The sequence below is a fragment of the Antedon mediterranea genome, chromosome 8 (genome assembly GCF_964355755.1).
Source record: "Antedon mediterranea chromosome 8, ecAntMedi1.1, whole genome shotgun sequence".
Lineage (NCBI taxonomy): Eukaryota > Metazoa > Echinodermata > Crinoidea > Comatulida > Antedonidae > Antedon > Antedon mediterranea.
The window spans coordinates 15,340,961-15,354,568 of record NC_092677.1 but is presented as its reverse complement, the minus strand read 5'-3'; the positions used below and the strand labels follow the sequence as shown (position 1 = coordinate 15,354,568).

Here is a 13,608-nt window from a genome sequence, read left to right as displayed (position 1 = left end):
TGGGTTTTAAATAAAACAAAAAATGCACATTAATAATTAAATGTGATATATGATTACCTGTTTCACAGAACGTTCCAGTGAAACATCCGCTACAGGTACATGTGTAAGCAGTACAAGAACCAGCAACGGTGTTACAAGCGGCTCCATTCTGGCAGAGGTTTCCACTGCAGGCATTGACAGCTAAAACATTTCAATGACAAATCACATCATATTTGTTATTATTTACATTTATACATTTAAAATAATAACAACATAATAAACAATATAAGAGTGGGTTTTAAATAAAACAAAAAATGCACATTAATAATTAAATGTGATATATGATTACCTGTTTCACAGAACGTTCCAGTGAAACATCCGCTACAGGCACATGTGTAAGCAGTACAAGAACCAGCAACGGTGTTACAAGCGGCTCCATTCTGGCAGAGGTTTCCACTGCAGGCATTGATAGCTAAAACATTTCAATGACAAATCACATCACATTTGTTATTATTTACATTCATACATTTAAAATAATAACAACATAATAAACAATATAAGAGTGGGTTTTAAATAAAACAAAAAATGCACATTAATAATTAAATGTGATATATGATTACCTGTTTCACAGAACGTTCCAGTGAAACATCCGCTACAGGCACATGTGTAAGCAGTACAAGAACCAGCAACGGTGTTACAAGCGGCTCCATTCTGACAGAGGTTTCCACTGCAGGCATTGACAGCTAAAACATTTCAATGACAAATCACATCACATTTGTTATTATTTACATTCATACATTTAAAATAATAACAACATAATAAACAATATAAGAGTGGGGTTTTAAGTAAAACAAAAAATGCGCCTTAATAATTAAAAGTGATATATGATTACCTGTTTCACAGAATGTTCCAGTGAAGCATGATGGACATGTACATGTGTAAGCAGTACAAGAACCAGCGACAGCGTTACAAGTGGCTCCATTCTGGCAGACATTATTGGCACATGCATTCACACCTAAAACATTTAGTTACAATAAAAAACATTTGATATTACTTACATTCATACATTTAGCATAATAGCAACATAATACAAAATATATGAGTGGTAATTTAAATAAAACAAAACATGCGCCTTAATAATTAAATATGATATATAATTACCTGATTCGCAAAATGTTCCAGTGAAGCATGTTGGACATGCACATGTGTAAGCAGTACAAGAACCAGCAACGGTGTTACAAGCTCCTCCATTCTGGCAGAGGTTTCCACTGCAGGCATTGACAGCTAAAACAGTTAGTTAAAAAACATTTCAATGAAAAATCACATAACATTTGTTATTATTTACATTCATACATTTAACAATAATTACAAAATAATAACAAAAATGTAATAGTGGTAATTTAAATAAAACAAAGCATGCGCCTTAATAATTAAATGTGATATATGATTACCTGATTCGCAAAATGTTCCAGTGAAGCATGATGGACATGTACATGTGTAAGCAGTACAAGAACCAGCGACAGTGTTACAAGCTCCTCCATTCTGGCAGGCATTATTGGCACATGCATTGACAGCTGATAACAAAACAGGTAAACATTATTCATATTTACAGAGTATATTATGTTTGGCAGTACAGTACTAGATACCTGCAGGTATAAATTACAATCACATGGCTATTCAACCACTACAATTGCTCTGTCATTAATTCACAACCGGGCCTGGTTATATAGAGCAGGTGTCATAACATAACATATTTAGCAAAGAGATCATCTTAAATCTGTTTTCAACTAATTATCTCAAAATAATTTTCGTAGATGGTGAGCTCGATTATTTAAGATAAAAAGAATATATTTGATAAATAAAGCCTTTTTCATTTACTTGAGCATTGATTGATAATACCAGCTCTGTGCTTTTAGTAGGCCTATAGTATATGATGTCCATGTCATGCAAGAAGAGTTGGTAATAATGATTAAGTAATTAGAAGTTTAATTGAAAAAGAGTTTAGTTGGACAAGCCTTTTAAGGGTCTTTTACTTGGTTATGTATGCTAATGTTTACAACAGTATTTTTTTTAAATAAAATAGATAGAAATATCACTTTTGTAAAGTCTACACAAAAAAGCAATACTTCAGAAAAAGTTTTAAGAAACCCGAAGAAATTGAAGCAGAAATAGAATGAATTAAGAATCTCATATAATGAGCTACCACGCTAATAACAAATGTTTTGCTCCCCGAGGGCACAATTTCAAAATTTATTAATATCAAAAGTCAACTTTTAATATTAAAATTTTCTTTGTAATATTTCTTTCCGAAACCACTGAAAGTCATAAATTACACAAAAAAACAGTTTTGTGTAATTGTTTCTCTGAGATATTTTATACTTTTAATTGAATTATTTTTATACACATCCGTATAGGTTTTGTAGATTGAACTTAGCAAAATAGTAAAATATTGCATCTATGGTGTATGCAGTTTTTGGTGTTTATCTTTACCTTTTTGGAATGTACATCGGTGGTACAGTATATGTTTGATTATAAATCTTAATAATTGTAAAAAGCACATTCGTTAGAACATGTACCTTAAGTAAAAGCAATTATTGGTGTACCTGTTTCACAGAAAATGCCACTATAGCAAGATGGGCATGAGCAAGAATAGCTATTACAGGTACCGGCAACAACAGTACAAACTCCTCCATTTTCACATAAGTTACCAGCGCATACATTTACAGCTACACGTAAAAGCAAAGACATAAGTAAAGGCTCTAACATCAGAGTAATTTTTACATGTTTGCATTTACAGTTTTTTCATAATTCAAACATTAAAAAATTGCTCAAATGAACTTGCCTTAAGAAAAAGACATGCATTAAAAGATTATATTATGGAAATTTGAATGATTTAAAATTGCTCATTTGAATTAAAAAAATCAGAAACAAAATAAACATTTTATCTATACTCACTATCTAATAACATTGTAATTTTAAATAGATATTAAGGTAAATGTTGAAATGTCATTCATAAAAAATGAGCAATTTTAAAATATATTTTGTAAGAGTACTAGAGGACAGACGCCATTAAGTTTAGAAAAAAACCCCTCAAAAAGAAAATGGAGCCGTTTTGAAGAATTGTATTTTTCCCTTGTATCTTATCGATGTTTATAGGCTTCCCGTAAATTAGGATATATTTTCTCATCCAATTAAAAAGCTTTAAAAGCCTAATGCAACTAATCAAATGGTTGATCAAATAGTTTTTGAGAAAAGAAAACCATGTAATCTAGAAATCAGAAAAAGAAATTACATTCAGAATAACCAAGCATACAGTAGTTAAAACATTTAAATAAGAAATATTCGAATAAGCTGGGAAAAGAAATTTAACATAGACTCTAATATAAGCCCATCTCTCTAACAGACTGTGTCACGTTTGGGGTGGTAATATTAATCAAAAATGCAAAAATGAACTAAGTCAATGATTTTGCTTAAGTCAGTTTCAAAACAAACCAAGTCCATTCGATAATTTAAAGAGAACAGGTCTGATAAATAAAATCTCAATTTTTCACGTTGAAATATCTTGACGCCAATCGCGAAGATGGCACATGAAGTACTCCAAAATGGTACCTTTTATGGTATTATGAAAACGTTCAATTGTATATTGTTATTTTAAAATGAGTATTTGAAAGAGTTAATAGAGTAAGCATTTCTTTTGAATTAAAAGTTTAGTGTAAGTTGCCAAACATAATCATGAAACAGTTCAGGCCTAATCAAGTACCAACCGAGACATCAGCAATTATACTGAATGTCAAACCAGTGTATTTACCTGTTTCACAGAATGTTCCAGAGAAACATGATGATGGACAGGAGCATGTGTAAGAAGTACAAGAACCAGCAACAGCAACACAAGCAGCTCCATTCTGACAGACATTATTGTCACATGCATTCACACCTAAAACATTTAGTTAAAATAAAAAACATTTTATATTACTTACATTCAAACATTTAACATAATTGTTGCAAGCATTTTTAGCTGGAAATAGATAAATATGATCAGAATTTTAAGTAAATTTACACTGATTATACCCTATTGAATAAGACTTCAACAATAGCAAATTCAGATGGTAGAAAAGGAATCTAAGTGCGATAGATATTAATAAATGTTATAATGTGAAGAATAAAACAAAATAGAGCAATTTTATTCAAATTTTATTAATACTGCACAACATCAGAGGATTGTCATAAACAATTAATTTTTGATTTAAAGTTATTTAAAAATTGAATTAGTATAATAATCAATAGATTTTCCTACAACCATTGGTGTAACTTTACTACACCCATTGATATCATTTTATGCACTCACTGATATAAAGTTGTTATACACCCATGAAATAACCCTTCTTCACCCATTGTCACTCTTCTACACCCATAGATATAACCCTTTAACTTTTCTGCACCCATTGATATAACTTATCTACACCCATTGATAACTCTTCTACGCCCATTGATAACTCTTTCCACCCACTGATAACTCTTCAGCCATTGATGTAACCCTTTGTTTCTGCTTCCGTGGAAAATATCTCAGGGTTAACAATACCTGTTTGACAGAAACTTCCACTGAAACATGCTGGACATACACAAGTGTATGCGGTGCAGCTGCCTGCAACGGCGGTGCAAGCCCCTCCGTTTTGGCACAAGTTTCCGTTGCACGGATTTTGAACTACAATTTACAATGACAATGAAATGACATTGAGTGTTAGAAATATTAGATTAAATGATAGTTAAATGATAACCGCTCACCAAAATTAAACGGAATATATTTAGATTCACCAAAATAGTAATATATTCCAAAAGAGTTATTATTATAGTTATTATAGAACATTAAAGGTTAAAATGATATGAGAGAACAAGAATGAAATGTTTGGAAACAAACAAAATAGAGATGCGAGAAAATAATATGATTAGTAAGACTGCATGAAATAGGAAGAATAGAAAATAGCAAAACTTGCAAAGCCAAACAAAATAATAATATTACAATATAGAATAATAGTCTATGAAATAAATAATGATAAGGTTTTATTTCTTATACTAGCAAGTATTTGATTAGAAGCAATGGACTGCTACAAGGGTTATACTTTTATAATTTGCAGGAGCAATATAATATAAATTAAGTTTATATGATCTGTACAGATCTTAATACTATTCAAAATAGTGGGTAGTGGATGTCGGCATTGTGTCATTCGATTGAAAAGTAGGCCCTCATGAATAAAATTCCTATAAATTGTTGTTTAAATTGCTGTTGACATTACGAAAACGAATTTTAAACAATGAGGGTACTATTAAGGGATTTAGGCTATGTGATTATGATAATGAGCATCATACTGAGATTATGGTCATGATACTTACACTGTAATTATAAAATTTAAATGTGATTAAGATCATGAGATTTATACAAAAATTCTGATCATGATATTTAGAATATGAGATTATGATCATAACATTTAGAATATGAGATTTAAAATAATTATGAGACTATGATCATGATATTTGAAATATGAGATTTACAATATGGGATTATGACCATGATATATATTTAAAATAATTATGAGATTATGATCATGAGAATTAAAATATGAGATTATGATCATGAGATTTAGAATATGAGATTATGATCTTCAGGTTTAGAATATAAAGATTAAAATCTTGAAATTTAGACTCATAGGATTATGGTCATGAGACTATAAGTACTGTATAAGCTTTAAATGATGAGATTATGATTAGGATATTTGATAATGCAGTTAATTCACACATAATTTGTTTACCAATTTCGCAAAAATTCCCTGAATAACATTCAGGGCATGTGCATGTATAATCAGTGCATGAACCAGCTACTGAGAAACAGGTGGCTCCATTCTGACAAGAATTTGAATCACATGGATTTGCCATAGCTAGGAATACAATTATTTTAAAATAGCAGTGTTATTGAGAAATAAAAGCAAATTTTTGTTTTGTATGTCTTCGGCAGAAAGTAGTGTGCTTATCTAGCTAGCTGCCTGCTAGTTAGGTAATACTGTGATCTTGCTTTGTTTTCCAACAATCACTGAGGTTCTATACCTCTGATCAGGATTTTGGGGAAATAAAATCCAGTATCGTCTATTAATGGTCTCTACTTGTGGGCTTTCGACCATTTGTTATTAACAATATATCTTAATACCATATCCTAAACACCAATTTCAGGATATATTTAAACAATTCTGAGTCATACTACCACTACATACTACTCTGTCTGTCAGAAAAAGCAAGAAACTGTAAAATTACCTATTATTAACAGCTAAAAAAACAGTCAAAGCTAAAATATAATAAAGACAACTTTATAGTAAAACCATGTTTCGTCAATGTTTTTTATCATACCTATTTCACAGGATGTTCCAGAAAAACATGCTGGGCAGGAACATGTGTAAGCAGTGCAGGAACCAGCAACAGCAGTACAAACACCTCCATTCTGACAAGGACTGTTAGAACAGCCATCAGCAGCTGAAATGAAATGCATATAAATACAATTTACTCTTAAAATCATGTTTTCAACCTCCTTGTTTAAACAATACAATGAACAAATATATCAGAAAACAGTCAAATAAATTGCAGATTAACATTTAATTTATCATTTCAACTCCTGCTACTACTATGGCCCGTTTATACTAGGACGATACCGAACTAAGATAAATATACATTTTTTCTACATAAAACAAAATATATTAAAAAGTTCTGTATGAATTCCCAAAGTGATTCTGATTTTCTTTCTTTTTAAGATTACTGTATATAATGTTAAAAACAAACCAACCTGTTTGGCAGTTGGTTCCTCCAAAGCAACCTTGACAGGTACAGGTATATGTTGAACCAGCAACGTTACAAACTCCACTGTTGAAGCATGGGTTTGGTGAGCAGACATTTACTGAAAATAAAATAATATAGCAAATGTTTGTTTTTCAAACTCATCATTCCTATTGAAAAATGGTGTTGTATTATTAAATATGTTATGATTGATAAACCAACTGTATTTTTATTTAGTGAAAACTATAGCATGTTTTAATCGGCAGAAGCGCAACCTGTAAATATGTTTGATAGTCATCGTGAGCCGGATAAATATATTTAAGAGAAACCTGGAAACATTGAAAATAAGGTGTTTATATGATGGTTCATCATACATCATCTACCAACTGTACAAAAGTCTAGGAAGTCGGTTATGTTCCGCCTACAACACTAGTAATTGTGTCAAGTATCTGGGTATTGAAATAGATCAAAATTTAACGTGTTCAGAATATGCATGTAAAATCATTAAGAAAATAAATAATAGGCTTAAGTTTATGTACCGCCAACGTAAGATACTAAGTTGAAAGAATCGTAAACTATTATGCTCTGCTCTCATCCAATGTGTTTTTGATTATGGTGCATCTTCTTGGTTCTGTGGAACCAGTAAAGCTATCCAAAGAAAACTACAAATTGCTCAAAACAAAATGGTTAGACTCATAAAAGGAGTTGAACCCAGAAGACATATAGGTGCTGATCAATTAGACGATTATGGATTGTTAAATGTAAAATACCGAGTAAAGTTCTTGCAAATTAGCCAAGTTCATAAGATATTTATAGGCAGAAGTGCTTCATACCTAAACGAAAACTTTCATAGAGTTAATAACTTACATGGTCACTTCACTCGTGGTAGTAAACTCAATTTCGTTGTACCTAATGTCCAAGGCATAGAATGCAATACATTCAATATATACAATGGAATAACCTTCCTGACTATATTAAACAAATTTCCAACACATTGAAATTTAAAACTGAATTGAAACAATATTACAAAATTAAACATAGATAAATTATTATTGTGCCATAATATCAGATGTTTTGCTTATATGCTTATATATTTATGAACCCCGTCTTATAGTGTTTGTTTTGTTAAAATTATAATTACTATCTTTTTAGGGACCACATTGGAATTAAGTTGTTTTAATTTAAACGACTTTATGTGTTTTCCCGTGCATCGTCAGACCTCATTAATACCGCCATTTTTATTTGCTTTTTTGATGTATTTTAATATTTAAGGTGATTATATATATTATTGATGTATTTTTAATGTTATGTATTGAGATGCCAAATAAATGAAAGTGAAAAGTGGAAAATAAAATTTTTATGCGAAACAAGGTAAAAAGAAACAAGGTAAAAAGAAACAGACTTATCTATGTGCACTTAAAAAGTACCAACATAGTCTTTAGGACGTCAACACCTGACGTCAAATGGTTGGCACAGACCATCTTAAAAAGGAGTACGTCCAACAATGGACTCATTCCAAGATAATATGTTTTTCATAAAACATAATGAATCAGTTTATCGTTTTCACTTAACGTACCAAATCCTTAAATATTCACTCAAAATAGATGTAATACAAATTATAAAAAACCTTCAATGGTTAGCGAAATAGTATTTAGTCGAGTAAAATAAAGGTTCATATATATAGTTGAGGTTGACTGATTGGAATTAATTTAGATATTTACCTCCACATGTATTCTGACATAAATTAGAAACAAAAAAGTTGTTTTGATTTCCATTACAGTAAAAAGCAAATGCATCGCAGCTTGTAATTTGGCTGTTGTAAGAATATCTTATTTTCATTTTTGTATCAATCAAATTAGCCTATAATTGTAATATTAATTACATGGCGTTTGTCCTGCCCCAGTCACAGGGTATGCATACTGTGGGCCTACTCTACATCATGGGATACGTTGAGAGTTTAAAGCTCTGATTAAACTATCAAATCAATGTGACAAAAAAATGTGATGCACCCATATATGGACATGATGATGTCATATCACAAGCATAGTTGGGTTGATTACTACCATAGTTGGGTACATCACTTTTTTCAAACCAGTTTGATAGTGTAAACATAGCTTAAGTTACTTACTGACTTCACAGTTTGTTCCTGTATATCCACTAGCACATGTACACGAATATGAAGAACCAACCACAGTACATGCTCCACCATTCTGACATGGGTTTGTAGTACAAGGAGTAGTAACTGAAATCAAATTCAATAGCAGCACAAATGTTATAAAATAATAAAGTAAAGTTATCACTTAATGTACACAATTCTTAATATGCGCTACGCGAAAACAAAAATAGATGGAATTAAAATTAAAAAAAACCTTCAATGGTTAAACGCATTATAAGTTTATTGGAAACTTGGGCTTATAAATCGTTGAAGTTGACTGATTGAACTTAATTTAGATATTTACCTCCACATGTATTCCCACATATAGTAGGGTCCGGAAAGTTGTTTTGATTTCCATTACAGTAAAAAGCAAATGCATCGCAGCTTGTAGTTTGGCTGTTGTAAGAATATCTTAATTGACCATCTATTCCACAGGTAGTTAAGGTATCAGTGGCCTGTGGTGCTAATGTACAGATATCTGAAAGAAACATATATACATTTTACTAAGTATTTTATTTATTCAAAAATATAATCATGAAAAATGAGTAATTACAAAAGAAGGTAATAACACCCCAATAACAACAGTATCAAAGAGTTTGTCCAGATGAGTTTGATTTAAAATTCTAAAAGAACAACCTGAATTATAAAAGAGAATTTCATTTTACAATTAAATATCTATCCTATTGTATATTTATCATAATTGTAACAATAACAGTGATAACACTGCTATTTTAATTAGTATAACTTTAACAGTTTAAATTATCAAATTAAATTAAAGCAAGGTCTACTGTACATCACTGAATATAGAGAAAGTTTAAGACACTTACCGACATCACAGTTTGTTCCTGTGTATCTACTAGCACATGCACACGAATATGAAGAACCAACTACAGTACATGTTCCACCGTTCTGACATGGGTTTGAAGAACAAGGATTAGTAGTACCTGAAATCAAATTCAAAAGCAGCACAAAGGTTAGTTATTATAGTAATAATAATAATTTTCAGATTTTGAGCAGGAGACACTACTGCAAACCATTATAGCTTTAAAATCACCGCAATTAACTTAAAATAACTCAGTGAATCTTTAAGAAATAGTAGGGGATACTCTGGTTTTGTTCATCCCGCCTTTGTTATTAATGGTTAGCAGACAATTAAAAATGGCCAAATGATGATACGATTGGAGAAGTAATGTCCAACAGTGGACTGACCACAAGATAAGGATATTAATAAGATAGCATACAGCCTTTATGATGACAACAGCATTTTTTATTTTAAATATTCTTGGATCACATATAATTTATCGTGTGATCTTTCAACAATGGCAACCTATTATTACTTAGCATGTTTTAATTGACAGAAACAGAACCCGTAAATATGTTTGGTACTCATCGTGAGCAGGATAAATATATTTAAGAGAAACCTGGAAACATTGAAAATAGGGTGTTTATATGATGGTTCATCATACATCATCCACCAACTGTACAAAAGTCTAGGAAGTCGGTTATGTTCCGCCTACAACACTAGTAATTGTGTCAAGTATCTGGGTATTGAAATAGATCAAAATTTAACGTGTTCAGAATATGCATGTAAAACCATTAAGAAAATAAATAATAGGCTTAAGTTTATGTACCGCCAACGTAAGATACTAAGTTGTAAGAATCGTAAACTATTATGCTCTGCTCTCATACAATGTGTTTTTGATTATGCTGCATCTTCTTGGTTCTGTGGAACCAGTAAAGCTATCAAAAGAAAACTACAAATTGCTCAAAACAAAATGGTTAGACTCATAAAAGGAGTTGAACCCAGAAGACATATAGGTGCTGATCAATTAGACGATTATGGATTGTTAAATGTAAAATACCGAGTAAAGTTCTTGCAAATTAGCCAAGTTCATAAGATATTTATAGGCAGAAGTGCTTCATACCTAAACGAAAACTTTCATAGAGTTAATAACTTACATGGTCACTTCACTCGTGGTAGTAAACTCAATTTCGTTGTACCTAATGTCCAAGGCATAGAATGCAATACATTCAATATATACAATGGAATAACCTTCCTGACTATATTAAACAAATTTCCAACACATTGAAATTTAAAACTGAATTGAAACAATATTACAAAATTAAACATAGATAAATTATTATTGTGCCATTATATCAGATGTTTTGCTTATATGCTTATATATTTATGAACCCCGTCTTATAATGTTTGTTTTGTTAAAATTATAATTACTATCTTTTTAGGGACCCCATTGGAATTAAGTTGTTTTACTTTAAACGACTTTATGTGTTTTCCCGTGCATCGTCAGACCTCATTAATCCCGCCATTTTTATTTGCTTTTTTGATGTATTTTAATATTTAAGGTGATTATATATATTATTGATGTATTTTTAATGTTATGTATTGAGATGCCAAATAAATGAAAGTGAAAACTGGAAAATACAATTTTTATGCGAAACAAGGTAAAAAGAAACAAGGTAAAAAGAAACAAGGTGTTCTTACTGATTGTTGTACACTGACTTATCTATGTGCACTTAAAAAGTACCAACATAGTCTTTAGGACGTCAACACCTGACGTCAAATGGTTGGCACAGACCATCTTAAAAAGGAGTACGTCCAACAATGGACTCATTCCAAGATAATATGTTTTTCATAAAACATAATGAATCAGTTTATCGTTTTCACTTAACGTACCAAATCCTTAAATATTCACTCAAAATAGATGTAATACAAATTATAAAAAACCTTCAATGGTTAGCGAAATAGTATTTAGTCGAGTAAAATAAAGGTTCATATATATAGTTGAGGTTGACTGATTGGAATTAATTTAGATATTTACCTCCACATGTATTCTGACATAAATTAGAAACAAAAAAGTTGTTTTGATTTCCATTACAGTAAAAAGCAAATGCATCGCAGCTTGTAATTTGGCTGTTGTAAGAATATCTTATTTTCATTTTTGTATCAATCAAATTAGCCTATAATTGTAATATTAATTACATGGCGTTTGTCCTGCCCCAGTCACAGGGTATGCATACTGTGGGCCTACTCTACATCATGGGATACGTTGAGAGTTTAAAGCTCTGATTAAACTATCAAATCAATGTGACAAAAAAATGTGATGCACCCATATATGGACATGATGATGTCATATCACAAGCATAGTTGGGTTGATTACTACCATAGTTGGGTACATCACTTTTTTCAAACCAGTTTGATAGTGTAAACATAGCTTAAGTTACTTACTGACTTCACAGTTTGTTCCTGTATATCCACTAGCACATGTACACGAATATGAAGAACCAACCACAGTACATGCTCCACCATTCTGACATGGGTTTGTAGTACAAGGAGTAGTAACTGAAATCAAATTCAATAGCAGCACAAATGTTATAAAATAATAAAGTAAAGTTATCACTTAATGTACACAATTCTTAATATGCACTACGCGAAAAAAAATAGATGGAATTAAAATTAAAAAAAACCTTCAATGGTTAAACGCATTATAAGTTTATTGGAAACTTAGGCTTATAAATCGTTGAAGTTGACTGATTAAACTTAATTTAGATATTCACCTCCACATGTATTCCCACATATAGTAGGGTCCGGAAAGTTGTTTTGATTTCCATTACAGTAAAAAGCAAATGCATCGCAGCTTGTAGTTTGGCTGTTGTAAGAATATCTTAATTGACCATCCACTCCACAGGTAGTTAAGGTATCAGTGGCCTGTGGTGTTAATGTACAGATATCTGAAAGAAACATATATACATTTTACTAAGTATTTTATTTATTCAAAAAAATAAATATGAAAAATGAGTAATTACAAAAGAAGGTAATAACACCCCAATAACAACAGTATCAAAGAGTTTGTCCAGATGAGTTTGATTTAAAATTCTAAAAGAACAACCTGAATTATAAAAGACAATTTCATTTTACAATTAAATATCTATCCTATTGTATATTTATCATAATTGTAACAATAACAGTGATAACACTGCTATTTTAATTAGTATAACTTTAACAGTTTAAATTACCAAATTAAATTAAAGCAAGGTCTACTGTACATCACTGAATATAGTGAAAGTTTAAGACACTTACCGACGTCACAGTTTGTTCCTGTGTATCTACTACTAGCGCATGTACACGAATATGAAGAACCAACTACAGTACATGCTCCACCATTCTGACATGGGTTTGTAGAACAAGGATTAGTACCTGAAATCAAATTCAATAGCAGCACAAAGGTTATAAAATAATTAAGTGAGTTATTATAGTTTTTATTATCAGATTTTTAGCAGACGGCACCGGCACTGCAAACCATAGATATAAAATCAGCATAATTAACTTAAAATAACTCGGTGAATATTAGGAAATATTTAGGAAATATTAGCGGGATACGCTGGTCTTGTTCATCCAACCTTTGTCGTTAATGGTTAGCAGAAAATTAAAATTAGCCAAATGATGATACGATTGGAGAAGTAATATTCAACAGTGGACTGACCACAAGATAATGATGATAATAATAAGATAGCATACAGCCGTTATGATGACAACAGCATTTCAACTTTTATTTTAAGTATTCTTGGATCACTTATAATTTATTATTAATTGCGTTTATCGTGTGATCTTTTGACAATGGCAACCAATTATTACTTAGCAT

At 31.0% G+C, this 13,608-nt stretch overlaps 1 protein-coding gene across 10 annotated transcripts in view; it reads right to left on the bottom strand.

The window, feature by feature from the left end:
• Window positions 1-13,608, bottom strand: part of LOC140056158 (uncharacterized) — a 56,354-nt gene that overhangs the window by 37,513 nt on the left and 5,233 nt on the right. For 9 of the 10 annotated variants that reach the window (XM_072101436.1, XM_072101443.1, XM_072101438.1 and 6 more), the window contains exons 4-19: window positions 13,047-13,163; window positions 12,524-12,697; window positions 12,195-12,308; window positions 9,775-9,891; window positions 9,252-9,425; window positions 8,921-9,034; window positions 6,803-6,913; window positions 6,373-6,495; window positions 3,788-3,913; window positions 2,583-2,705; window positions 1,431-1,553; window positions 1,141-1,263; window positions 872-994; window positions 600-722; window positions 329-451; window positions 58-180 (exon numbers count right to left, since the gene is read on the bottom strand). In XM_072101436.1, the coding sequence (XP_071957537.1) occupies window positions 58-180; window positions 329-451; window positions 600-722; window positions 872-994; window positions 1,141-1,263; window positions 1,431-1,553; window positions 2,583-2,705; window positions 3,788-3,913; window positions 6,373-6,495; window positions 6,803-6,913; window positions 8,921-9,034; window positions 9,252-9,425; window positions 9,775-9,891; window positions 12,195-12,308; window positions 12,524-12,697; window positions 13,047-13,163 (2,031 nt within the window). The remainder of the gene's footprint in view (window positions 1-57; window positions 181-328; window positions 452-599; window positions 723-871; window positions 995-1,140; window positions 1,264-1,430; window positions 1,554-2,582; window positions 2,706-3,787; window positions 3,914-6,372; window positions 6,496-6,802; window positions 6,914-8,920; window positions 9,035-9,251; window positions 9,426-9,774; window positions 9,892-12,194; window positions 12,309-12,523; window positions 12,698-13,046; window positions 13,164-13,608) is intronic. The other variant, XM_072101440.1, reaches the window with a different exon arrangement.